At 41.0% G+C, this 27288-nt stretch overlaps 1 protein-coding gene across 2 annotated transcripts in view; it reads right to left on the bottom strand.

Moving 5' to 3' along the window:
* Window positions 1-776: 776 nt before the first annotated feature.
* The window catches only part of LOC136774418 (uncharacterized), a 33847-nt gene continuing 7335 nt past the window's right edge, over window positions 777-27288 (bottom strand). The window contains exons 1-3 of one of the 2 annotated variants that reach the window (XM_066728697.1): window positions 15372-16708; window positions 3697-5215; window positions 777-3422 (exon numbers count right to left, since the gene is read on the bottom strand). In XM_066728697.1, coding sequence (XP_066584794.1) covers window positions 3089-3422; window positions 3697-5135 — 1773 coding nt within the window. In that variant the 5' untranslated portion in view covers window positions 5136-5215; window positions 15372-16708 and the 3' untranslated portion in view covers window positions 777-3088. Of the gene's footprint in view, window positions 3423-3696; window positions 5216-15371; window positions 16709-27288 lie in introns of those variants that run through there. The other variant, XM_066728698.1, reaches the window with a different exon arrangement.

Raw genomic sequence — 27288 nt, 5'->3', positions numbered from 1 at the left:
TCCTATATAACCGATTTCGCGAGAAATCTCATAAAAATTGGTGGACTTTGTTGATTCGTCAGAGATAAAGGGTGAAAATTCCAGGCAGAATTATTGGAAAATTCTAGGAGGGAATTTATGGTGCAAGAATTTTAATGAATTTTTTTACGTTTTAAATGGAATGTTTACCTTTCCGTAGGTGACGATTCAGGAGCTTTCTGCCTTATCGACTGTTTTTTAATTGGGTTAGGCAGCATTATTGTCGACTGACAGTATTTAGAAAACTACTACGAATTTTGCAAGAGAGGTGACCGTACCTGCTGTTACTGCTGTCCCACCCTCTCCTTTCGTGGACCATTGACCCGAGAATTTGAATTTCAAATTTATCGAACGCCGAAAATAACATTTTTCTGTTATTTCTCCAGCCAATCAATTTTAATTGCTATTTTATTTTTCCAGTATAAAATCTGCATATGGTTACCGCATGGTAGACTATCAAAGGAATTTCATGACAGCGTTTTCAGTTTATAGTTAAAATACTCTTTTTCAATTATAAATTAATTGGTATTCTTTTTAATCCACGAGAGTATTGAAAATCAAATGAGCATTTGTTATAGTCGTTCAAGTCCCACAGTATATTTATATATTATCGATGAAAAGTTCCGATGAAAATATCAAACTTGAGATACATGGTATTTTTTACTTGCATTATCTTATTTTCATCGATAAAAATGTGTTTTATCTTCGTCAACATGTAATTTTCAACTTACTAAGAGGTGAAAAGAGAAGGCAACGTGTCATTTATAATGATTTATTATCATTGTAACAGATCGTGATTAGTTTAGATAGTATATACATTGACATGGTAAATTATCAAATAAACAAAAATACACGCATATCACGCGTACTCTCGCGGTACATAAATGCCGGTTTCACCGCTTTCACTTAAAATCAAATTATCGCCAAGTGACGGAGAGTGCCGGAAAGCTTTCGTCGGCATTTGATCGGAGCACGAAAAGCGATAAGTCGTGAAACCACGTGCTCTTTTTGAATAATGCACAACTTGGAGAAATCTGCCAAACTTCTCAAACGAACTCACGCTCATTAAATCCTAAATTCAATTTTAAACTTTGCTTCTTCTTCTTCTTTTTACTATTTTTTCCCCACCTTACGGTGCTCAAAAGTGTGGTAGCTTATTTTTGGTTTTAAAGAATTTCATAAAATCTTATAAATAAAACTAGGTAGTTCTTCCTTTCTTGAGAATAAAACTCTTCGGTAATCCTGCTTGATTCTATTGCAACCTCTATTTGCTGTTTGTTTCTGGTGGCTAACAATATTTCCTTTGAAAAAGGTAACGTAAAAGTTGGTCCCTAGTCTGAAGAGAGAAACTTAACTGTTTATTATATGATATTGGGATGTGAGCAGAAGATTTCACTTAACATTAAACAGTGAACAGTAATATATAACAATGAAACGTTTATATACAGTAAGTCGCATTATCCTAGATAGGTTCATGGTGTAACGTGAATCGTATTCTCGACTCCTAAGCGAGTGTCTTTGTATACAGAAAACGATCGAGGTTCACCATAAAAACGGAAAGAGTCAACGGGGAGAAAAAAGTGGAATAGGAACGGAAAGATAGGAGAATAGGAATAAAGGCTAGTCATTCCACAATAGTATAGTCAATGGATTTGATATTTTGTTTTCAGATTCTTAAATATCTAGTTAAATATACGTGAATTATTTTTATTAGTCTCTTTCATCCTGTACGGTTACTTAATTGGGAATGCTTGGAGAGCAAAGTGAAAGAGGAATTTGTTAATGTTGTTAGGAAAAATACAATTTACACCCAATGATAGATTTGAGCAGATAAAGTATCACAGAAATTACTGGCTTCAAATGCTTTTCAGTCTTTCGGCTGCATAATATTTCAATTATCCAATTAGTTCTTATTCTCCATACAAATATTGCTGTTTCTTTCGCAAAGCGATACAAATGCAAATACAATTTTGCAAAGAGTTGTCTATAAATGAAAATTCTCTGGAGAAGAATTTTCGTGTTTAAAAATCCGCATTGCTTTACTTTTAAGATAAAAGTTTAATATCTGTGGAACAAGGAGCTTTTACAAGATTGCCTTTTAGCAATATACTAGATTTTCTAAGAAAGAAAAAACAAAAAATGACCACTGATACGAGCGTTTCCATTTTCATATCACCCAGTTTTCTTACTCTCCTTCTTCTCTCACAATTTTTAGAACCTTATTCTGGTTTCTTTTTTATCTAATCTTCGTATGAACGAGATATCACTTCACATATAGACATAAAACATTTAACTAACAATACACAGTTGGTCTCTTCATAATATTTGAATAAAATCAATTTAGGATTCATTGAAACGACTAATCGTATATGGCAATAAAACAAACATTAGACCCGACGAATAGAAAAAGTTAGTGATAACATTGATATATTCTTGACGCTATTACACTAAAACCAATACGAGCAAGTTTGAATTGTTTCAGCCAGATTTTATATCTTATAATGTTCATTTACAACAAAAAAATGCCGCGTTTCTATGTCAAAGCAAGACGTAGATATTTCGAATCGCAAAGTTAATAAATTTATAAGAAAAATTATGTAACTAAATGAGTCATGCTTTTTTCATCGAGTGCAGCAATTGTTTCCATCTTTTTTCTTTATTACCTAACGTATTAAAAAAGCAGTTCTACAGTAGAGAGAGAGAGAGAGAATAAAACTAGTAATGAAAAATAGATCTGCTCGAGGTTCATCCGTTAAACGGTTCTTAATCTAATTCTTTCAAGGATAATTATCTACTTAAAAAAAGGAAACTTGACGAATAACAGCTTTCGATAGAAATTTTGTTCGAATTGCAGCTGAAGCCTCGCTAAACTTAAAAAATTCTAAGATCCAGTAATTCCCGGATGCTTATATACTAGGAAATAAAAGAACAAAAAAAACAAATATTTGGCGATAGCAGTACGGACTAGCAAAGTCCCAGATATTTTAAGGTTGAGAACTCTGGGGCTCGAGCTATCGTCTAAATAAAAAAGTAATGAAGATAAACTAGACGTAGATTTAAATTTAGAACATTAGCTTGGACCAAAAAAGCCGAGAATTTTCAGAGTTTCGGTGACTCTTTCGACCAGCTCGTCCCTGTATCGCCAGATAGTGGTATCTAGCACGCTGTTTTCCCTGTACTCGACGCACGTCTTTTTTAAGGACTTGACACAATCTGCTCGATAATGCTGCAGTTGGGCGTCTTCGGTTTCGATAGGGTAGCTCGTGCATCCGGCACCCAGACACGCCAATGGGAAATGGTTATGTAACGTCACCACCCTCTCCGGATTGTGGAAGCATTTTATATACTGATTGGGTTTCGTAAAGTTCTTTGAACGATAGACATGCTGCAGCATATGCATGTATCTAAAAATAAAAAAAACATAATGTTAAAATTGGAATGAGATGTGATTGGAGATAAGTGTATGTGATGTTAAGTGGAATAAACTGTGAAGTGGTCTTTTATCAGAGTAAAACATTGGAATGTAAAAGATATGAAAAAAAATGTACTGATAGATTGATAAACAGGTATTACGCGAACATATAGAAAATCAGGAGATTATACAGATACACTATGGTGCAGTTTCGAATAAAAAAACAAAGAAGTGGACAATATTTGAAAGTTTGCGAGCTAGCTTACTTGGGCATATCTTTGAAGTGTCCATGGGAATGAAGAAGGTCATCGAGAAAGTAAACGTTTCTGACGTTGTAGGAGGCCCTCGTCTCGTTTCGTATTTTGAACGCCTTCGGTAAGACCCTCTTCATGAGATCCTGCCAAGTGGCGTCCTTCACGGGCATAATGACCTCATCTACATCCAGGAGAGCGATATACTCGTATTCGTACATGTGTTTGTAGAGACAATCGTTGTAGGGTATTAGCTCGTTTTGCCTCTTGTGATTGGTCTTCTTGGTGAGGTACATGTGTTGAAAAGCAGGTACGTTTGGCTGGCCGCCAGGCAGTGTCAGAGGGGTCACGTGAACCTTGCCCAATCTCTGATAATGCTGAAGCACCTTGGTCACGTTGGGATGGACCTGCAGTTCGTAGAAGAAGATTTTATCGGCTCCCAAAATGCCTATCAGCTCGATCCACTCGACCAATCTGACCGATAGGTCCTCGTGAAGGAAATCCAGCCCTTTCACGCACACGGCAAAGTCCTTCTTCTTCTCGGGTTTATTGTAGATCACCCTGAGATTATTGCTGGCGGTATCGCACGGTTTCTCCACCATCGAAACGGAAGCTGGTGGACCTTTGGCCCAATGGGACTGTGGTACTTTACAAGCTATAACGTAAGGCTGATAAATACCCTGTTTATAGTTGCCCCACTTGGAATACCAGATGTATTTATACTCCAAAGTCTCGACGATCTTCGGCTCCGACTCTCCGTCGTACCACATCTGGCAGAACGTCTTAACGGTAGGCTCGATCCTATTGATCATACCGACTATTCTAATAGCTGGACCGATTCTAGACAATTTTCTTCTATCGTAGAAAGCACCGAAGAGCTGAAAAGTCCCGTTGGTCGTCCTCAGGGTCTGCCAGTAGACGTTGTTGAATTCAAGGTCGAATATCGAGGGGTACCTGAGGCCCGGGCAGCTTCCCGTCGTGGATTTCGAGGTTTTTGACTGGGGGGACTTGCTGTTCTTGGTCCAGTAGGAGAGGGGTAGGCTCGGGAGGCGATCCTCGATCTCCTGGATGAGCTCCTCCTCGCTTTTGGCCGGTCTCTTGTCGAGCAGAGGTTCAAGGTCGAGGGGACTCTTGGTCCCTTGGGTGCCGCCACCGCCGCCGAGGTTGCGAAGGGTGGTCAGGAGAGAGGATCCCAGGCCGGAGCTGGAATCAGCATTGTTGGATCGTTGCAGAAGGTACCGCGAGGGCCCGGGACCGCCGGGGGCAGCGGGGGCTGCTGCGGCTTCCTGCTCGAAGTAGCCGCCGTTGCCTTCCTCGGCCATCGGGCTCTCGTGCAACAAGCTATTCTCGGCGTGACGGAACTGTACGGTGGCGATCATGATGAGTCCCCATACGAACACGAACACCAACGCGCGCCTCGCGCATCTCGCTGTTCCTCCACCGCAGCCCTGCATCCTTCCTTCCTTCTTCTTCGTCTTCCTCTTCGTCCGACTCTCCTCTTCTTCTCCTTCGAGTCCCTTAACCCGCAGTCAGCCTGCAAGCAGAGAGCCAGAAAACGCATAAATAACTCCCTGGCCATAAATCTATTATCAAACTCATATTCTCCTCCTCGTCAACGGCCACGCAACAATCTCGCCGCATTTCATTAATTTTCATTATATAACACCGCGTCGTACCGTATTACTTTTGTCATTCGCACACCGAGCTTCGCCTCTCCGGCATTCCTGCAGCGCCTACGGAGAAATTTTCTCGATTATAATCTGGAGATTTACGCGAGTCAACGTGCGCCGCGCTGATCTTCAGCAAGCTATACAGAAGCATATTCCGAAGGAAATAAGCGTGAGTCGAGCGCGAGGCGTCGACTCGAATACGCTCAAATGAAATTCAGTGTGAGCCGCAAGTGCAACGGGGATGTCTTTACAATTGGTTACGGTGAATTAATCCCTCGGGAAGGGAGTTACCCGCGACATAATTCCCGAAGTAATCCGAGCTAGGAAAACTACCGTAAATCGTCTTATATATATGCGATGATCGCGACTCCAGCTGCAATTAGCATAATTCCTACGCCATTGGTCCCGTTCTTATGGAGTCTCCCTGCTAAATAATTATATCCTGTTTTTCTCATTTTCCCATTACTATAAAGGTATAAAGGTGCTCCCATTCGAATTAACATTATTCTTATCGTCTTTATGCACTTCCTTGATGAACCAACGCACACCGACGCGATTCCAATAAAAATGTTAGCATTTATTAAGGATTTTTTCTTCTTTCTCAATTTCACAGATGAATTGATTGGAAGCACGGTCGCGCAATCGCAATAACTCCATTGAAAAGGTTAACAATGAGAGAATGGCTTGGCAAGTGTGACGTGCAAATACCCTTCCTGTTGACTGAGCCATAAATCGCCAGGGAATTCTTGCTTTTTGCCCATAGCTTTTTTACCAGTGGCTTTTCCTTTCGCAGCCACGACTGCACCGTTAATCGAAATCACACATGCATATGTATACCTAATATGATAAAAATAAAGAGGGACAATTAATATTTCCAAGTTTTTATTTTCATACAAATTCGAGATGATTTTTAGAGGAATGCCAATTATGGAGGAGGAGAGATTATACGGTTATGAAGGAGGAAGTTGCATCATCTATCCATGAGTGCTTTGAGCGATTGGAGTGGCTTAATGTCCTTAACTGTACACGGATAAGAGTGCAGCACCGGTAGCAGGCGGTCGATTATCATCAGGAGAGCGAGCGACTCTGTCTACGAGGACCCGTTGCTGAGAAATGCTGAAGAGGCAGGCCAGGAATCGGGATGCCAGGAGAGACTCTCCAGGAGAGTCATGCGCGCGCGTGAGATGGAGAGAGAGAGAGAACCGGTTATGCTGATGTTCCATCGTTTTTCACCTTTTGCACTTCCCCACGATCTCCTCCCCCTCGCGATTCACCACCTTCGCAGCTGCGGTTTCCAGAACCCTACTCTTCATATATATATATATTAATATGGGACAATAACGATAAACTATCAACCCCTCCCATACATCCCTCTCGCCAGAAATTTGCAACTCATCGACTAGACCTTGATGAAATCTGATGACAAAAGGTTCGTTAAACGACTCGAGAGTCGTTATATATATATATATATATATATTTTTTAACGATCGAGCAAGCACCGATCGATCTCGTTCGATCAAACGTTTCAGCGCCAAGGAACACGTTTGTTCCTCCGCGATGGATAAAGTTTCTTAACGGTCTCCCTCACGAGGAAACAATGGAATTATTCCATTAAGAACGCGTGATTTCTGGAGCATGAAGCTGCGCGCTGTACAAATAAATTGTACGCGAGCTCCCTGATTATACGATATTCGCCGGGAATATATTCATTGACAGTTTTTCTTCTTCCTCCATATAATTCGACGATTAAACGACCGCAAGGTGTGGTCCAGGTTGAAGAAAAAATCAGCAAGTTGCTCCCCATTAACAGTTGTTATTGGATTGCAACGGTACTCGGAACAAGCCAAGGCTAATTTTAATAATCGCTGCTATCTATAACTCCCAACCGCATGTATTTAAAGCACTCCATGTGCTATTCCATCTAGTAACGGTATAGAGGAGTACACGAGAGAAACGACTGCCCCTACAATTGCTATATTCACGCGCGCAAAATTTTCATAAGTCGGGTGAGAAGGAGAATTAGCTTGGAATTAGCTGTAATATCAAGTTACGTTATTTGCAAGACTCGACTCGTTTGAGAATATAATTACGAGAGAATTTATAAAAGGAATATATTTTAATCGGGTGTGAATTTATAAGATATCATCCGTGCAGTTATTTCTCGTAACGGGATGCAATTACACGGTTGATCGTTACTCGGGAGCGGGTGATATCGGTAAAGAACTGGATGAAAGTGTGCATGTATATATATATATATATACATATACATATATTAATTAACATACGTATGTAGGAAGGTTGACGTGGCCTTTTCAGTAGAATAATTGTCGTTTGGGTTCAATGGGGTTTTCGTCTCTCTCGGTCGAACGCGAACGACGGAGAGGAGATGCACAGCTGGTGAAATCGTCGGATCGTCTCGTTGTTCCTTCCCCCTCCACAATTACAGTTAATTAGCACGCGTAAGCGAGAAATCGCAATTGGAGCAAGCTGCAGCATCGCTAGCTCTCTCCTAGAGAGACTTTCCACGAAATCCTCGGCGCCTCGCTCGCATCGCGTTGCATCGTATACAAAGAGACTATTAGGCCGTTAAACGCGATGGAAAGCAAATTTTCTATATCTTACACAGACACCGTGAAGTCATAAAATCCGATAAATAATGTTTTACCGCTTTATCCTCCGAATAGAAACTATCAGATATATTTTACGCAAAGAAAGCATGCCCCATCGGACTATTAAGTGTGATGCATAAAAAGACACCTCATGCTATTTCCTTATACCGTAGAATCTTGTTCTGCGGTTTGCTCTTTTTTGCAATTTCCTAGCAAATAACGCGATATTTCGCTATTTCCTATTGGAGAGGTTTGCGCGAAAGGATCCAGCGTTTTGTAAACAATAAAAAGATAATTCGATTCGCGGGTGCAGCTGAAGACGTGTTTTATGGCGAAGGAAATGTGTCTTTTTACGTTTCTCGTATTTTTTCGAGGGGGACGCGCGCGCGCGCGAAAGAAAAGTTTTTAGGATGCCGATGATATTCGAGGCGATGGATCGGAATGAGCGAGCGTGCGCATTCATCGTTTTCTCACAGGCGCGCGCGCGGGGGGAGAAATGGGAGACGGTAGGACACGTGTAAACACGCGCATTCCACCAGCGGCTCGCTTGAAATCTATTTGTAAAATGAACCGTCCGTCGATTTGCTCGCGCCAGACTAAATGCATATGCATGCGCTCATAATTGCGGCATTCCGAGCTGCGTCCCGCTAAGCTAACGACTTTTTTCCACCTGCGAGTACCGCCCCGCGACATCCTGAAAACTCACTCGCGTCCCTCTCGATTATCTTTTTACTTATTCGCACGAAACATCGTGTGTGTGTGTGTGTATGTGTGCGTTGCCTCGTCCTCTCTTTATTTCCTTCCTAATTCCCTAAAACATTTTTCCCACTCGAAATCTCGCGTCTATTCAGAAAGCTCTTTCATTGCGAGGAATAGATTCTGTTTGAAGAAGAAAAATCTATTCGTCGGTTTCTCTCTTGCGTTTGTCCATTTATTATAGATCATCATTCTGCTGTAATGATATTTTGCTAACGGTATACACATGTTTCTATTAATTAATAATGAACTGTTTCTTCGTGGTAAATAGCTGATAATGAGAAAAGAGCTTGGCAAATGCTGGGTCGATTGCACACTGTACAGTCGTCGTCCAGTCATTTATTCTCTACTTGAGCTGTGATAAAACTAAAAAAACTGCTTTGATTATATGAATAATATTTCATTCGTGAATAACGATTGAAATAATTACGATTCCATTGCAACGCTTTTGAAAAGAATTTAGAGGACAACTGGCAGAAAAATGATTGGTAATACACGGTGAGTCATGGTCAGGCCATTTTTGCAGGGATCGAAATATGCCAGATTAAAAATTATCGTGTGTCTCGAATGACAATAGGAAAACATAATGCAAGGTTGCCGCAATGGAATATTAATAATAATAATAGTACTAATAAATAAGTCAGCGATAATTAGTGACTATCCGTGCCTCTAATTTACTCGTGCCTGGCGTTACTAATGAGATTATTCCTAATGGTTGCTCCTGTACAATGAAAGGCCAAAGGTTATTGCCTAATCACAATCTTTTCCATGCGATGACAAAAGGCGAGCAAATTCGCGCACACGCTCCACGGGATAATACCTTGAAATTTGCCAGAACTCGAAACGAATGGACGAAATCCACTTCGTAACCTAAATAATAACGTAAACCTTGAAAAAAAAAGAGTCCACGTATTTCACCTAAATTTATATATCAATAAACGATGAAACAAGAATTTTTTTACAGAAACGTCATACAAAATAGACATATATATATATATATATAGCAGTGATGCGTCGGACACAGTTTTCAAATGTCAAATAGCGTTGAAAGGGGCCGGGGACACTATGTTATCCAGAGATGAATGTGTATGTGCGTGTGTGTGTGTGTACATTTGAGAGAAAGAGAGTACACAAGTTTATCGTAAAACAGAGAGCGAGGAGCGAATGTGCATGGTGGATCAATTGCAGCGATCCATTGGATCGTGAAGCTAAGAGAGGCCAGAAGCAGGGTGAGTGTGCGAGAAGAGAAGAGGATGACCAATTACGTGCAGTCGGCAATTCAGTTGCCGCATCGCCATATGCTTCCTGCGGTGGCCGCAACAGGGAACAACGGCCCCGTTTCGACACTCGGGCCTCAGCACGGTGCCGTTAAGCGTTAAACGTTAAGCGTTCACGTGCAAGCGGCCTAATTGTACCAGTACTGGACTACACATGCAACTCGACTTCCAATTACACGTATATATATATATATATATATATATATATATCACGGATTGCTGACCGACCAGCTTGATGTTGTTGTCTTGACCACTCGTGTACACACACATATATATACAGTATGGAGAACATATATATATTTATAGTACAGAGCCATATATAACGAAAGGCCGCTAGTCGTGCCTAGTTTCCGCGATCCCAGGCTCCGCCCTAAAAGGACAGCCGCGAAAATCGTCTCTCGGCAGAAGAAGCACACACACACACACACACACTCGCGTTGGTATACATATACTTACCAGTTACCACCCAGACGCCCAGGCGTTTAACCTTCTTAACGATCTCCCTTGCTCGCTAACTCATCGTTCCAACAATTATTCCTCCTATTCTCTCACGCCAAATCGAATCTCCTCTCTCTCTCTCTCTCTCTCTCTCTCTCTCTACGTATACGCGAGAACGAAAGAGGGCCGACGACGAGAAAAGTGTTTCTCGTAAATTAATGTATACACGAAAACAGGATAGTAGGGCTGGCGAGCAAGTTTCTAGCTTGAATAATTTGCTTATGCTCGTATAGAGAAACACTCGACCTTTTTGCTGGCTACGAGCTTTCCATATTTTTGCATAATAATGTCCAACTAATTCCATAGGAGGCATCCGAATGAAGTGGCGGAGAGACGCAGGTGAATTGCAGCTGGCTCATCATCGTGGAAATCAGGCTTTCGTAGATGCGAGGTCGGGGATGCTTGTTATTTGTTGTACGGGTGTAACTATAATAATAATGAGAGGCGCGAGCGGCGACCGACTTTGTCAGGGATAGCAGGTCGATAGTTGGGTCGTACAACCGTTACCAGAGAAGAACTACTCGGGAAACTCGAAGAACCGAGGAGAGCAAGAGGGTCACCATCAGCACTGCTGAAGCCTCCGACACCGGCACACATACACGCGCCAATGCCGCAGCCTTTTCTCCAGGAACCCTGTGCACCTCTAATCGTCTCTCCAATGTCATATTTCTCTGTGTGTGTGTGTGTGTGTGTGTGTGTGTGAGTGGGTGAGTGGGCTTCCAGACACTGCAGTTACCCCTTTTGCAATCGTCATCAAATTTAAACTTCCTCTATTTCTCTGTTACAAATCTTGACCAATTATACGGTTGATTGACGGTAATTGATTTACTTCGAATCGTAAAAAATCTGAGGAAAAAGGTTGATTGGTTAAATGGTAGAAAATTGGGCAAAAAGTTTAATGCTTGTGGTGAAGCGTTTTATTCGATACCGGCTCTATCAATCTATCTATTGATTCCCGGCTTATTCTCGGCTTATTTTTAGAACTGTTGCAACACGACGTGCCATGGCGTTGAAGATAAAGCTATTTAGACATCTGTGGGGACATTGCCCAATTTTGAAGTATCAACTTTTTACAAATGGTAGCTGAATCATTTATGACGCGCGGATTCGGCTCGCGCGGTTTTGTAAGCGTGCGATTTTTGTTCTCTCTGCATGGTTGCGTGGAGCGAGAGCCCCGGCAGGACATTAATTTTGTCTGGTCTTGTCTGTCAAACCATTCTTCATTAGCATTTCTCTCGATTTCTTTTCGCTGCCGAACAATAAGTGCGAAAACACTAACCTTCCGTAAATCCCCGTTAAACAGGCGCAACCTCTTTTATTTAAACTCATATTTCATACTATTATATATATATATATATATATATATATATATATATATATATATACCATAGAGTCGTGCGTTGTTAAAAAAGTATTGAATTTTTATCAATATTGAAGAAGCCAACTTTTTACACTGGATTTCTTATAAATGGTTTAACTTTTTGAGAAATCGCTCTGTTGCAAGCATTTATATATATATATATAAATAAAAGCTATTATTCATATTGAAAATGTTAAAAGAGCACGACCTCGGGAGGTGAGGACGCATCTTTTGTAAATTGTCTGATTATTATACGAGAAAGTATTACGTTATTGCTAATATTAAGAGAGCTCTCACGTTAAACGTACAAGAGTGAGACGTCCTTATACAGGAGTAGCCGTTATGTCACAACGATTGTGACGCTGCCATAATTCACACACATACCGATCCGTATATACATTATATTGTAATACACCGTAAATGATATCAATCTTACATCATAATTTCTTTGCGCCAGATTATATTGTTAAAGCATGCTATTCCCGCCTTGCCGTTCCAGCATGTCTGGAATGGCAATTCTCGAGGAAAGACCTAGAAACCGATTTACCAAGAAAATTGTTTTTCCGTCCTAGCCACCTTAATTTATCTCAATACGACCTTACGGTTCACTGAACCTTCGCGCGATACCTGATAATTTAAACGTATCAATCAACCGTACACAGCACCATCGATCAACGATCCTCCCACGATACACACCACCAAAGTACAAATTTCAACTATTCATAAACTCGACAAGAATATCATCTTTACGCCCTTATCATCGCAACTTAATGAACTTCTCGTTTAATCGATAATTATAATCTCGGCGCAAATCAGTTTTTGCTTGAAATCTATTTGTTAATGTCAATGTCCACCCTACGAGATTGGAACAACTTTCTTTAGCGAGTGTTCGTGGCAAGTTAGTCATATCTCGTGTGTTTTGCAGACTTTCACGTTGCGTTTTCTTAAGGTCGTGCGCCTACGAGATTTTTCCTTTTCCTCCACGTCAGCAATGCACGGTGAAAATAAAAAAAGTATAAATCAGTTCTGTCCATGCATGTCGTTCTTTGTCCAAGAAATTAAAGTTCCATTAATCTAACAGTCATGATTACACTGGTATTATTGTTAGATAAAGGCTAGAATATTCCACAGCTAAATTTCCTAGCCACGATTTTATGACAATATTATTAACTATCCACAATTACAGCTATTGTGTGTAAATTCTATGATTAGACACGTTATTACGACGAAACGGCTTACAGGTTTAATTAATGGACAAGAAGTTGAGCAAAATATAAAAGAGCAAGCCAATAATTTTTTTCTTCGATTCTACCAGTTGGCAGTAGGTACATATATCCAGTTTTTTCTTTCTGTTCATACACTCATTTGCGTTCTATTATAAAAAGTGGAGCAGATACTTCGACATGATCATACCACTTTTCACAATTCACACATTCACTTGTACGTGTGTACGTGCAATGGAAAGTACTGGAAAAAGTCATAGAGAAACAAAATCAAGCAAGTTATTGCTAGCTTTTCATGATGAAAAATGACTCGACTGTTAAATTGACTGCACTGAGCTAACAGTGCAGAGATGATGATAATAGCCAACGAGAATAGAAGATTTACTTAGTTAAATAGTATATCCTGTGTTTGTATTATATACGAATGTCATACAATGGATAATGAGAAGCCTAACGATTACTGATTTCTCAACACGCAATTAGGAACACTATCCTAACAGTTTTCCATGGTTGTATTCAAGATATAGCTAATACTGTATGAATAACGGCTTCGAATTCTTACAAAATTTTTCAGAGTGGCACACAGCACCATCCAACTGGACGTCTGCGTGCTCGATAAACCGAGGATTTTCGGTGCTAGCCTTTTTACAACCTTTCGGTACAGAAAAGGGACTTTGGGTAGGTATAGGAACCACGAGAAAAATTTCTCAAGCATTTCATTCAATCGTGATAAAAATAACGTTATAGAATCATTAGGACTAAACGACCCAAGCTGTCCAAGAATTTTATAACACCATTTGGAGCATCTGATTGTTTTACTAGTATCCATATATATAAAACTTGAACACAATTTTCTGTTACATTTTTAAAACCTTTCGACGATGGGAAATGGAGGAAGTGAGAGGTAGATATGGGTAAAAGGGGATTGAATGAAAATGTCATTCGGAACATTTGAGCATGCACTGCCGATATAAACACGGATCTACACAAAATAAAACGAGGCCCGATCGAGGCCACGATCATGATAACGGTAATTCTTATTGGCGGAATTTTACACACGCGGCTCTATCGGTGACTCTTAATTGCACTAACGACCTCCGACACTGCAAGAACCTGGTTAACCCTCGATTTTACGATAACGATTCGCCATAAGTCACCCTTTTCAAGCTTTCGTCAAACCTATAAAGGAATGAAAAAGATTTCCAGCATTTTTTTATATATATATATATAATCTATCTTGTAATTATCCCGCAATTATTCTCTGTCCCGATACAAAAGTCCTTCGCAAGAAAAGGCATCGTTCCTCTTCGAGAATTCTGTTCGTCTATGTTTGATTGAAAATTTACTAGGGTGATGATAATAGTAATATTAATTTCTTGACATCAATTAGCATTGATTGATTCTAACGGTATAATGATAAAAGAATGTGCGTAGTATCATCGGTCGCTTATAAATTCTTCCCACTCTATATGAATAACCCATCAACCATTTAGAATCTCTGTCTTTCCAAATCGGTGACTAAAATATCCGGCTACGTCATATAAACAATATTTTATTATTATTCTCTCATACAGAGATGATCGGAAAGGTCTCTTCACAAACTGATAAACGCATTGTTCAACATTATCTCTAATCTCGAGCAAGAGAGGTTGGAAAATGTCAGCTGATTCAAATTTGATCAGCTGGACTCTTTGACCTTTTCGTCGTCGAGTGTGTCGCCCCACAAAGAAATATTTAAACGACAAAGCGACGATTAAATACTGAAAATACAGGTGTATTTAACTTTGCCCGTTCGCCAGAGCAACAGGTTTGTCGAAGCTTTGCTATAGCGTGCATTAAAACCTCCATTTTACGCCATACGAACATGACTTTCTATGCAGCACGCAAGTTTAAATACGTCCATTGATAATCAGAAATTAAACGTGCCACTAAATTAATATATATCGGATAAAATAATCTTTTCTATACGCCTCGCATGTTAAAAGCTGGAATTATAACTGTGGCTATACCATCATGAAGACTATGAAATTTTAATGTGTTATTTTTAGGAATGACCACGAGGATCGAGGTTTGCATAAAATATTAGTTGATTATAATCTGATATCGATCGGGCGAAGATCGATACAAAATTATACCAAGAGACGGAGGAACACAGGTATGGAATCATTTAAAATTGTGACATTTTATAGGTCGAGTGCGTGACGTTTTAGGCGTGTGTGGTATTAAAAGGATGGAGACTGTGGAGGGCGGAGGGGAGGACAGGCTCTGGGGGAGCGTATATACTGTAGTATACTCACGAGAAAAGCAGAGATATATGTTGTTGGTGGCCGGAAAGGTCAGCGCCTCCTTCAGACCGATCCATTCAATCTCGTTGTAGGGATATCGCGATCGGCGTATCACAGAAGAACTGTTCATCCTGCATCGTCACGTCATCCCGGGGCACTCTTTGCCTCTGTATCGGAGGAGACCAGGATCGAGAGAGGAAAAACCCTGACACGTGACCAAGATGCCGGGGAACCACAAATTTCACAAGAACTTTCCCGGATCACAGAAAATCGATGATGAAACCGAGTAACTTTCTTTGAATTCCAATATCCACACCCCCTTCTATCCTCAGTTTACAGCTTCGCGCATGCACACACACACACACACACACACCAGGCAGACTTTTATTTTCTCCCCGTAGGCGGTTTTCGACGTTCGGAGCACGGCTCTATAGTTTTCTGCAAACGCAGCTTCGCAGGCCTTCCGTAGATCCTTTGTTTGCCGCAGGTGGTCTTCAGGTAGTTTTTGAGAAATCTCTCGATTGTTATCGGCGTGTATCCGTAACTCCAGTCCACTCGTACTCGACGGAATTACCACTCATGCTTCACTCTGATTGCTGTAATTGATAAATTATCTCCGATCTGCCCTCTTCGCTAGCTAACCATTGAATTATCCAGAAAATATTTTAGCATGCGGCAGAAGCTTCCAGCAACTCCGCGACAACTTTGAGTCTCTGCGTTAAACTAATTAACAACCTCCATAATTATTATACCCCTAGTGTCAATTACTCCGCGTTAAAAGCCCGAGTATCTCTGCGTGTAATTCACATTGACGTATATTTACATTATTCAACGGTCAGAATGGACTTGTGTGTAAATTGTAAATTGAGCGTGTTTCTCGTTAGTTGGAAGGAGAATCGGTTTGGGAGAAGGCAGAGTTTCGTCTCTTATCTCAACAAGAAAATGGAAACCTATATATATATATATATATATATATATAGATACACAGAGAAGGAAGGATCGGGGCCAAAAGCCGAGGGATCCTGTCGGGCTAGACCTTCAAGGTCAGTCGGAATAGGCCGGTGTTGAGACAGTCGAGTGTCAGGTTGGATTGTTTGGCGAGCGATCGCAGCACGGTAATTTTGAATGGATCGAAGCACACTGTTGAAGAGGTTGGAGGTAAATTTTGGTTGCGCGCGGATAGAGAGAGAGAGAGGGGGGGGGAGAAGGAGAGGGAGAGAGAGAGAGAGAGAGAGGGAGCGCGATCAGGTTTGCAAAGGGTGCGCGTGAGTGCAGGGCGGATGCACGCTTCCACCGGATACGTGGTATCCGAGTGGAGTCGAGGCTAAAATAAGCAGCTCCTCGTGCGAGTGCGGTGTCTGAGCGCGAACTGCCGTCACGCCAGAGGCCAGAGCCAGAGCCAGACGCCGGCCGATGGAATGGAGAAGGAGAGTCGAGTCGCTTTGCCAGTGTTCGCTTCGGTCGGTATGGCATGGTGATGGTATGGGCCGTTCGCCACCGCTCGAGACTCTCGACTTGTGTCGAGTGGAGGGTGCTGAGGGGAGGGGGGAGGGGGGAGGCAGACGGGACACTGCTCCGCAGAAGAGAGAACGATTGGTCGACTTGTACGTGGCCCTCTTCGTGGTAGGGGATTCTCGCAGGACCCACGCGTTCGGACTGGACTTTCCCGAGGATTAGAAATAATTATGTTCTGCATCTTATTCTGGAAAATCTACTCGGTCCGATGGTGTATCGTGATCTTTGTCCAAAGGCTGAATTATGAAGTTATTGTATTGGAGAATATATATACTTACCGAATGATTTGCGATATATATTGTTTTTTAATAGCTGACATCTTTTAAGCGAATGATATGTTTAATACTTGTTATATTACTGCAGCGATCTCATAAACTTCGTAATTTACCATTTAGCCACCATTATCGAGCTTTGCAATTTATCATTTGTTTAGCTACCCTGGGCTCGGCAATTTATCACTTATCGAGCTTTCCCAAGGATCGATCTTTGAGCCTGGCTGTGGTCTCGATTCCAGGAATAAATGGGAAGAGAGGGCGATCGGTGCTTTTGCCACTTGGCGAATTCGGTCCATTTAAAACGCTTCCGAGAAGAACGGAGGCAGCAGCCGAGGATTTTCTTGTAAGTCTTTCGGTAGCTGGAAGAACAGGGCAGTTGGACTTTCGGCCTTCCTTTTTCGCGTAGCGGAAGGAGGTCTGGCGGATATGCGCTGCACATTGGAAGAATTATGGGTCGAGTTAAGACCAGTGAGAGAGAGAGAGAGAGAGAGAATACGTGTGTATAAAGTGTTTGTCTGTATTTGAGAAAGAAGGACGGAAGAAAAGACTGCATCCAAGGAGATATCACGATCCGAACAACTTTCTCGCCTATATAGATCCGGTCCGATCCCGGCAGAGTCTGATTTCGGTCAACGATACGCATTCCCTAGCTATAGCATTCCAATATAGCCAGTATTTAATCTCCAATCTTCTATTCTATATATCCATCTAGCCCAATTTCTTTTCCATGACTCGTTCTTGTTTCCAGAAATCTGACCAAGACACGTCTATCCTTCATTTTGTAGAAATTTTATAACGTTAATCTCGCTCGAACTTTAAATTTATAGCTTTATTTACTATTGGCTCAATGCTAATATCTGGCAAAGCGTATCAAATATTGAATTATAGCGAATGATTTTCTTGGATAACTCTCGTGGCAAATTGAGTAATATTAATTAATTTTCAAAGATAAATATTTCTTTCGCAAGAGTATTCTTCGATTTATTAGGATATTACTCACTCCGCGTTTATTTTCTCAGTCTTAATTTGATTTCGTTGATCGACGCGCTCGAGATTGGATCGTCAGGTGCAGCGTGAAACGTCATTGACGTTGGGTTAATTTTTATCGTCCGTAGAATTCGTAGATGCGCGACAACCAAGAGAGGATCGCATTGTGCAATGAACGTGGGTTCCACCCGCCGGCCAATTGCTTAAAAGAGAGCGCAGCTACTCGAAATTTGGGTCAACCGTAAGTGGAAGATAAAAGGCAAGTAAAAATCGCGCTGATCAACAGCTGCCGCTGCTGCAAGTTGCCAAACCCATTACGAAACTTGATACTCAAACGCATCGTACACCGAACGTACAAGATCAACAAGTTCTTTTTGCAAATTTCTTGAAAACATTCTACCTCGAGCCGTCGTTACCTCGTTACAAGGAAAACCACGTTAAATAATCTAGCAGGAGCTTGAAAAGGCTGTTAAGTCTCGGATAGACACTCGCAAAAAATGGAGAATTTACCTAAGCTAATTAAAGGACAATTAAGAGAATTATGAGAAGGAAGTAAGTCGCGGAAGGAATTCGGCCCTCTCGTGAAATCTGAAATAATTGTTTAGAAAAGTAGACAGTTTAAATCTTGGACGTGCGGTAGATATATATATATATATATATATATATATATAACGTGCACTCGTGAATTAATCTCGTAACACAAGTAAAGCCGTAAAAGTGTATTGTACGCCATGTACCAAGGATATTAATTCTTTATGACTTTCTACTCTTTTATCTCTATCTAACGCTATAAGGCATTAAATTTTAATTGTCGCAGGAAAATTTCGATCCTCCATAGCGTTCCTGGGTGCTATTGAACTTTCCAGATTGATCCACTAATAGAGAAATGTGTTAAAAGTTTTAGCATAATTATCCTAATAACTCTCCTCTCGCGTGAGTTAATTATGCGAGACTATACGTAGAAAGTTCCGTGTTTCGATCGATACAGATACCTTGAGATCACACACTGCACCCCATTTGGACATTGCGAGAGCGAGAAAGCGACGATTAGCATAAGAATGCAAAAACGCTGTGACAATCAGTGCTAAGTGTTATTATAGCCAGAGACCATTAGAAGTCCTCTCGGTGCGCTTCTGGCGCGGATGGTCGAAAGCTGCACTCCATTTAAATAATTACAACTAAAACAACACACAATTTACGTCTATTACACTATATATATATATATATATAACGAAATTCCCCTAGCTATTATAACAATTTAAAAATTGAAAGTGGAAAGTTTGTAATTTGAATCCATAAATTACAACCGCGGGAGATTCGCGCGAGCAAGCGTCGATTTATCGATTGAATTATTTCTTATTATAGGAAAATGTGAAGTTGTAGGAAGTTGGAACGTGGGAAGGACCTAAGGTCGTGGTGAATATATCGAAGGGTCGATAATCGAAATGATTGGACAATGTTGGGTAACGAGGGAGCCAGTCCTCTCGACCAATCGTCGAGTAGATGTAAACGAGCTAGCTTTTCATGCTCGCCCGAGCACTCGCGGCGAATTGCTTTATCGTCGCCGAAGGCAAGCGGCGTCATCAAATTCACGATGCTTTGCTTTCCACGGCTTCGAGCCTCCAGAAAAACCTAATGATCCGAGTAAAGCCATTGTTTGGATAGTCTATTAAATCCTCTGGCTCGTTTAACATATTGCACCTTTTTTTTTTACCTACACAAAGCCCCCTCGTCATTACATCCCTCGATAAAAGAAAACTTTCGAGCGGAGAGAAAAAAAGAAAAAATTGTTCCACACATTTAGCGTCCACCTTTGATTAATTTCCTCGATAAAGTGCTGATCGAGCGCGTGAAAATTGATAATTTCGTAAATAATCCTCGTTATCGAAGAAACACAATATATAAACATAATATATTTCGTGTTATCAAGGGTAAAGTTAGCCCAAGATTACCATTGATTACGTCAGCGGCGATAGCGTACCGCCGAGACTCGGCGCTGCAACTTTGAAAAGCGAATAATTATTGCAGTGACACGGAAGTTTAATTAAGGGAGTTGTATAGCGCTAAGCGCGCAGTATAAATAAGAATGGTCTTCCGCCGCGACGTAACGAGCGGCGAAAGTCAGGCATATTTTTAATCGGAAAATTCACGATTGAGAACTTTTTAATTGATCTTTCGTAATGGCGCGATGAGCCGACTTAAAAAAATTGACCATTCCCGCAAATAACGAGCCGGTCTCCCGGGAAGCGAGCGATTCACAAGGAACGGACCAATATCCAAGCCGAGCTGTAATAACTGAGCTATGATTAAGCCTGGAAGCATTTTAAGCGGCGATAAACAGGCTCGACTGGTTTATTGAAAATTAGTTTCGCATTGATAAAGATATTTTAGGATGGGGGTGGGGGGTTGGGAGGATTTTTAAAAAGATTAAATAAGAAAACGAGTGAGTCATAGGTGTAGTAAATTAATATTAAAGTCCATAAACACGAGGCTGAGTAATGGTTGATTGAATCCAGCGTTCCCCAATAGTTTTATCCGTCGCGAAACTAAATCTATATGCGTCGATCGATTTGCATTCTAATTGAAGTCAAGCGCACTGTTCTTATCCAGTAGTGCAGCCAGCCAATGGACATTCGCTGCGTGCACCGTGTGGCTACCTTCACCCATTTTCAGCCTATCATTTCCTCACTTTCGTCCGACCGGTTTGGATCTGCGATAAATGTCAAGTGTAATCATGGCTTCAGGTGCCACTACACTATAACGAGTCCAAGCTAATAAGTAAATCGCGATTCCCAATAAGTTGCAGTAATAAAATAACTCGAAGCATGGGGAAACGGCTCTTCTCGGAACTATTATACAGCAGAACTCCCTAGAAACTATCGAGGAAGCTTTATCGAGCCTAGAACACAGATTTATTTCCTCAATATCGATAAGAGCGAGCCTACCGACTAATGTTTCTCAATAATCGGTAACTCGTAAGTCCAGTCGATTATGCATTCCCTTAACGGAAGGGGAGGGGGTGTAGAGAAAAAGGGGGAAGTTCGTTTCGTGCGAGTTTTTTCAAAGGCTCGTTGAAATGGACTGCAGGTTCCTGTGTGGAGGACGAAAAACAAAAAAAGAAATTGCAGCGTATATAGTGATTTGGTGTATGATTTCACGCGTCAATGGTCGAGCATTGTTTGGATACGCAATTACAAGGGTGCAACCGCATCGCGTGCATGGGCCATAGCACGAAAATTACTCGATTAGGGCCGCTGCTCTTTAAATGATTCAAATTTACGAGCGGCTTTGTCCTAATGGCACTGCGTCATTATAGCTACTTCGCGCTAATATTGCTCCAGCCAAATGCTCTCCGAATATTAACTCGACGCTATCAGCATTAATCCCTTTTTCGAAAGCCCGCTGTGTTTTAATGGCGGCTCGACTATTTTGCAAGATTAAAATTTATCTGTCCGTTTAATTTGTCTTTCCCATTGTAACAGTCGAGCAATTTTGCTTTACGAAGACGAGAAGACTAGTTTTAATAAAAGTATGAAAACGAGGGCTGTGCAGCTCGTTACAACTAGCATCCTCCGTTATTACCAATAATCATGCCGATTATGGTGAATCGTGAGATCTGTTCGCGAGTAATTACGCCAATTCCTGCGATATTTATCTGCACGAATACCGCGGGGTAATTGCTTGATTAGCTTGAATCGTAAAACTAATCAAATCTAATAACACCTTGCTTCTTTTTGGCCAGACTTTTTTGTAATCTGGAGCAAAAACAGCACTGGAAGCGGTATTCGCATAGGAAAAATATCGTTTGCAAACTTTTAAATGGCAGGTTGTGCCTCGATAAAAATTAAACATCTCAATTTCGGGGTAAGAAATTTTAAACGGTCTGTGACTAACCGCAGGCCTTTAATAGGGTAATCCTAATGATTAACTAGCATTCCCAGAGTGCATTGCATCCTCGCGATTTCCGCCAACTCCATTTTTTTCCGCATCTATATATGTTCGATAAGGAGATCATTGATAATTCAGTTGCCTCCCGGTGCACGAAATTATAACTCACAATCGTGCTCCCTCTCAACGAGAAAATCAAGGTTCGCCGTGAAAAAACCAAGAAAGCGAGCATAAAACTTTTAATTTATTGCGAGCTCGCGGCGACGACACTGTAAAATATCTTCCAACGTACGAGCAAAGATGGTTTTATCTGATACGGATGTGTAGATAATAAAGTGCAGAAACTCGACAAAAAGATCGGTGCTTGGGGAAGAGCAACCTTGCGAAATACAGTTGAATTAAACAAACAGTCGCACGTATACACGTATGTACATATATACATCGTGAAGCAACGGTGTTTAATGGCTCGTTTGGAATTTGGAAAACAGACGAAGGGGACGCGTGGGAGAAGAGCGAAAGTGAATCAATTTCTAATCTAGCCACGTGATCAATTGGCCGGCATTTCAACGCGGATTATGAATTGGTTGGAAGAAAGGAAGCCAAAGTTTATTAGGAGGACGAACTTGCGCAACGAACCGACGAGATTTGTGCGTGTATGAATCACTCATGGCTCGTTTGTGCTCGTTAAATCATCGTACGAGATCCTTGAAACATTTCGCGCCTTGTGCGCTGATTTGCATTTAAGCTGGTGTGTCACTTGCGTCTGTGTGTGTTTCTACATAAGCTCGTACGTGGTTTAAAATGTTCGAGCCTTGGAATGTATATTATATATTTGCGTTCGATTATATACCATTACACTTGTACACTGGAGCGCAGTATATGAATATCTCTACTTGTTTGCTTCTATATCTAATGGATTGCATAAAAATATGATGTACTCGCGCGTCTACACGTAACTCTGCGCAAGCTTAGCCATGTTACTCATTGCACGCGTGTTGGTATGCACAGCTGATGTTACTTACACGTGTACGGTGTAACTAGCATTTGTCAGTGTGTGCGTGCGAGGGTCGTTATCTATGTCCACATCAACGCTTAAGCACCTTATCATTGGTCATTGCCTACGACTATAAATTTATGCAGAAACCGTCCAGTTGTTAAGCCTCTCGTACCGGACTCTGAATTGTTCTGGCAAGAATAATAGGACTCTTAGGCAGTGTGGGAGATAAATCCCTCGTGCGAATCCCAATAATAAATGACTTGGAATTTCGTCGTTAATAATAATTATGGAAGATGCCTGGTGCATCACCTTATTGCACAAAAAACCATTCCCTTTGGAACGCGACAGAGATGATTTCGCAGCGATCCTTCGGTAATTACCAGTGAAATAATGCAAAAAGTTCTGTATATATATATATATATATATGTAAAGGATGATTTCAATAACCTCAGGAGCTAATGTTCCTGATGAAAGAGCTTCCAAGAAACGCGCGAGATGAATTTGGCATCGTTCTGCTTAAATTTCCGTGATGAAATCATTTTTTTTACCATCGATCATTAAAAGCAATCATGTGTATAAGGTGCACTGGTGTAACCAAGCTGCTGCGTCGATTTTATGGCCAACAGGAATCATAATTTTTTTTATACCATTGCAATAAAGAGCTATATATACCGGAGATAGGAAATATTCGCGATGAAGAAATTTCAATTGGCATCGGTAAGAAGCGCGAGTCAATCGCCGGGTAGTGCGTAAAACGGTAATTTCTCCAGTGGATTAAATTTAGCTACCGTGTTATTATAATAATAAATGATGCCTCGCGATATATAAAGCAATAAGTGAAATCGGTAAATGCGAGAGAGAAAATATCAAGATGAGAGGAGGCGTTGAAACGTTATGTGTAATACGGAGTTGATTGCTGCGTATATCGAGGCGAAATATCTTTGTAGCACGTGCGAAATTATACGCGTGCGAGAGGATGTGGAGCTACACTCGCTGACTCGCGTATAGCTTCGCGCAGCGAAACATGCTTCGCTGCTGCCGAGGTAAAGCGTACAGGAAGCCAGTCAAGGTCACTCTGCGTCCGTAATAGCCGCTTTTAAGGATATCTGCACGAGGAAAACTCGAGTCTAGCAAAAAATCAAGCAACAATGGGGAAAAAAGCTGAAGAAACTAATAGAGGATTCATCTTTCATCTTCGATGAAACAATCGAGTTTATCGCTCCTGTACCATCTAATGCATCCTCGACTAAACCTGATGAGCCTATCACATCGATTCCTCCGGCCAATGATTTTCTCTCTCCTTCCAGCGGGGAGAGCTTGTCTTCCGAGAATGCTTGAATTAATATCGCAGGTTGTATGCAAATAAAGGATTGGTCCATTTACTTCCGTGAACGGCATCGCTGGCCCGTGATTTATGGGAGAGTTCAGCGAGCCGTGATGTCATAAAAAGTGCTATAACCCGCAAGGAGTCAAATTAAGAGAGTGAAGCCCTCCTTTAACCGCCATTTAGTTTTCCCGGCTTCGAGGAATCCGTGTCAAGGCCATCTCATAGGTCTCGCTGTCTTTTTTATCCAGACAATACGAGGAAGCAGCTTTTAAGCTTGGAGAAAAACATGAAGAAACACGCGCATAATCCTGTTTCGCGAAATCGCTCTGCTTATCGGGAAATTTAGCTTTTGGGAACGGTGACTCTTCGAGGCAGAGGAAAGTTGTGGAAAGTCTCGCTTCGTGGACGGATCTACCGGAAATTCGTCGTCACGCGACTTATTGTTCGTTACTATACCAGCAACGTCGTCGTCGTCTCGATTGATAGATTGTGAAAATAACGACGAGGCACTTTCCACGATTTTTCACGATATCACTCGATTTTCTCGGATGCTGGATAAGCTCGGTTCATTACGCAACTTATTTGAACGGGAAGTCGTAACTCGATATACATTTTTCGAAAGTTCCGCGATGCTAGGTCCGATACGCGGTTGATTCTCGTAGCTCTGATGCAGTGTTTCGTTTTGATCGCGCACATCGACGCGAGGCCTCTGAAACGAGATATGTTTTCATGGTACACAGAAGGGTGTAAGTTTTCTCGTGGAACTCGAGATTCCAGGCATTGTGAATCAAACTGTTTACAATATAGACAGCTACATTGTATCGGTCGTGATTATCGAGAATGCGTGCCTCGAGTATAGTCAAGCCCCAAGGTCAGTGGCTGTTCGATACGTGGTTTTAGCGCGAGTCTCTGGAGGAAAGTTGCCCGGGAGAGTTCGAGAAATCGGCGCCGATCGAGAGCACGATCGTCAGTCAGCCTCGTTTCGATCGAGACCTTGCACGGATTACGAAACTCTGCAATCTAGAAAACTCGAGACTTCGGACAGATGGAATTATTGCCATTTCCGAGTATCGCTTCGATGCGGCTTAATTTTACGTCACGCGGAATTAGCTTTTAACACCTGAATTTATCCGTTGGACTAAATCCAATTTCTAATGAGAAAAGAAATTTAATTCTTTCAAAACTTTTAACCACGATAATGGGGATTTGCTCCTGCGGTATATAAGAATTTAATTTTCCAAACTTGGCAGATATTAAAGTTTTCTATTATTCTTTGCTTTAAGAAAGATACGCGGAAAAGTTAGCTTGGGTTATAGCCTTATCGGTTCATCTTCCGAGCTCGTATTTTACTTGCAAGTCTCAATTGTGGTAGAGTCGTCGCCAAGCGTGACGAAAACACGTATACGCTATATAGATATACACAGAATTACAGAACATTATTTTCCTCTACCCCGCACACTCATCGAACTCCCTCCTCCCCTCTCTATCAAGATTTTACTTAATACCACTTCCCCTCTTTGGACTATTTTCTTTTTTTCTACGACTTTTGAATTTGCGGATATGTCTGCAAATTATTTGCTTAATTGGATTAACGATAACGTAACAAGTATACAGGAAAGAGCGGCGGTTTTCTTGGTTCTTTAGAAATTGATTCTGGAAAGTTGCGACTGGGTGATTGCAATGGGCAAGAGATTGCAATTAGAGAATTTCTAGGTCAAAATGGAACGTGGGCGTAGCGCAAAATCGAGCATCTGATAATTGTTGCGCGACATCCTCTGTTGAAACGATCGGGATCACTCGACGCAATTGGTTGAGCAGAAGCTTTCGAACTGTAAAAACACTCGGAGCACTCCGTTTACTATAGTACCACGATGAAAAACTAATCTTCACGATCGATTAAATTCTGCAATTTACGGAGTCTAATTACGCCTCGTGTTTTTCGCGTGATGCAAATAATTTGAAACTCCTCCGGTACTTTTGTCCCGAGAGAAATTTTGAGAAAGGTCAAACCACAGTAGCCGACTGTTCGAATGATCGATGATTAGATCCTTTGGCATTTTAGCACTGTGCAGAAAATGTGTGAGTAAATTCTAACCGTTGCTGCGTGCTTTGGCTGACACTGCTGATATATCGTTTCGAAAATTTCAATAGACAATTGTACTTTCAAATTTTTACTATAGAACGTGTTAAATAAATTTAATATTTATATAAACGTGTACTTAGCATTTATTTCCTAAAGATAATTGCAAATAATGTATTATTGTAATGGAACTTTTAAGACAGTATAAATAAGAGATTTTATTGTTTCGAGGAGAAAATCGACAGCTTGGCACGCGTGGAAACCTCAGACTTTATGCGTTACACGTATTATGAGTTACAAGTGCAATTGTACTGCAGAACTTAATTTTAATTGAATTTTCGTGGTTAGCCGTGAGGCTCTTTAAAGAATTCCTGGCCACAGAATTTCTTGCAAAATTAATTCGATAATCTCACTTAGGTGTTACTATACGACTTTTTGCAATCAACACGGTGATTATTTGAAATTGATGGCAGGATGGTGTTAGCCACTCCAAACTATCATTACCCGAACCATTATCGTCAATTTCCATATCGCGAAAAAAGAATTTCTCCTGCGTATCATCATCGTTAGCAAAACAGTTGCTGTTACATTGAACGAGTCGATAAGTAAATGAAGCTTTCCACTATAATGGAAGGATAAATCAAAATAGAATTATTCAAGCATAATTATCGAAGCAAATTTCATGAATCACGCGATGCAAAGTAGCAAATAGAATCTTAATATGAATTTTATTGGTGCGATAAATCAATTAACCCTTGGTTAATTTAATTATATCATTTACCTTATCTCTTACATGTTTATTTATCAACCTAAACCATCATGAGTTAATCACCAATTGGATATAGGCTCTAATTAGGATA

Source organism: Prorops nasuta, unplaced genomic scaffold (genome assembly GCF_024137725.1).
Source record: "Prorops nasuta isolate Cenicafe-Biocafe unplaced genomic scaffold, Cenicafe_Pnas_1.2 PNAS00006, whole genome shotgun sequence".
Classification (NCBI taxonomy): domain Eukaryota; kingdom Metazoa; phylum Arthropoda; class Insecta; order Hymenoptera; family Bethylidae; genus Prorops; species Prorops nasuta.
The sequence above is the reverse complement of the archived record's forward strand: the minus strand, read 5'-3'. Positions and strand labels throughout refer to the sequence as shown.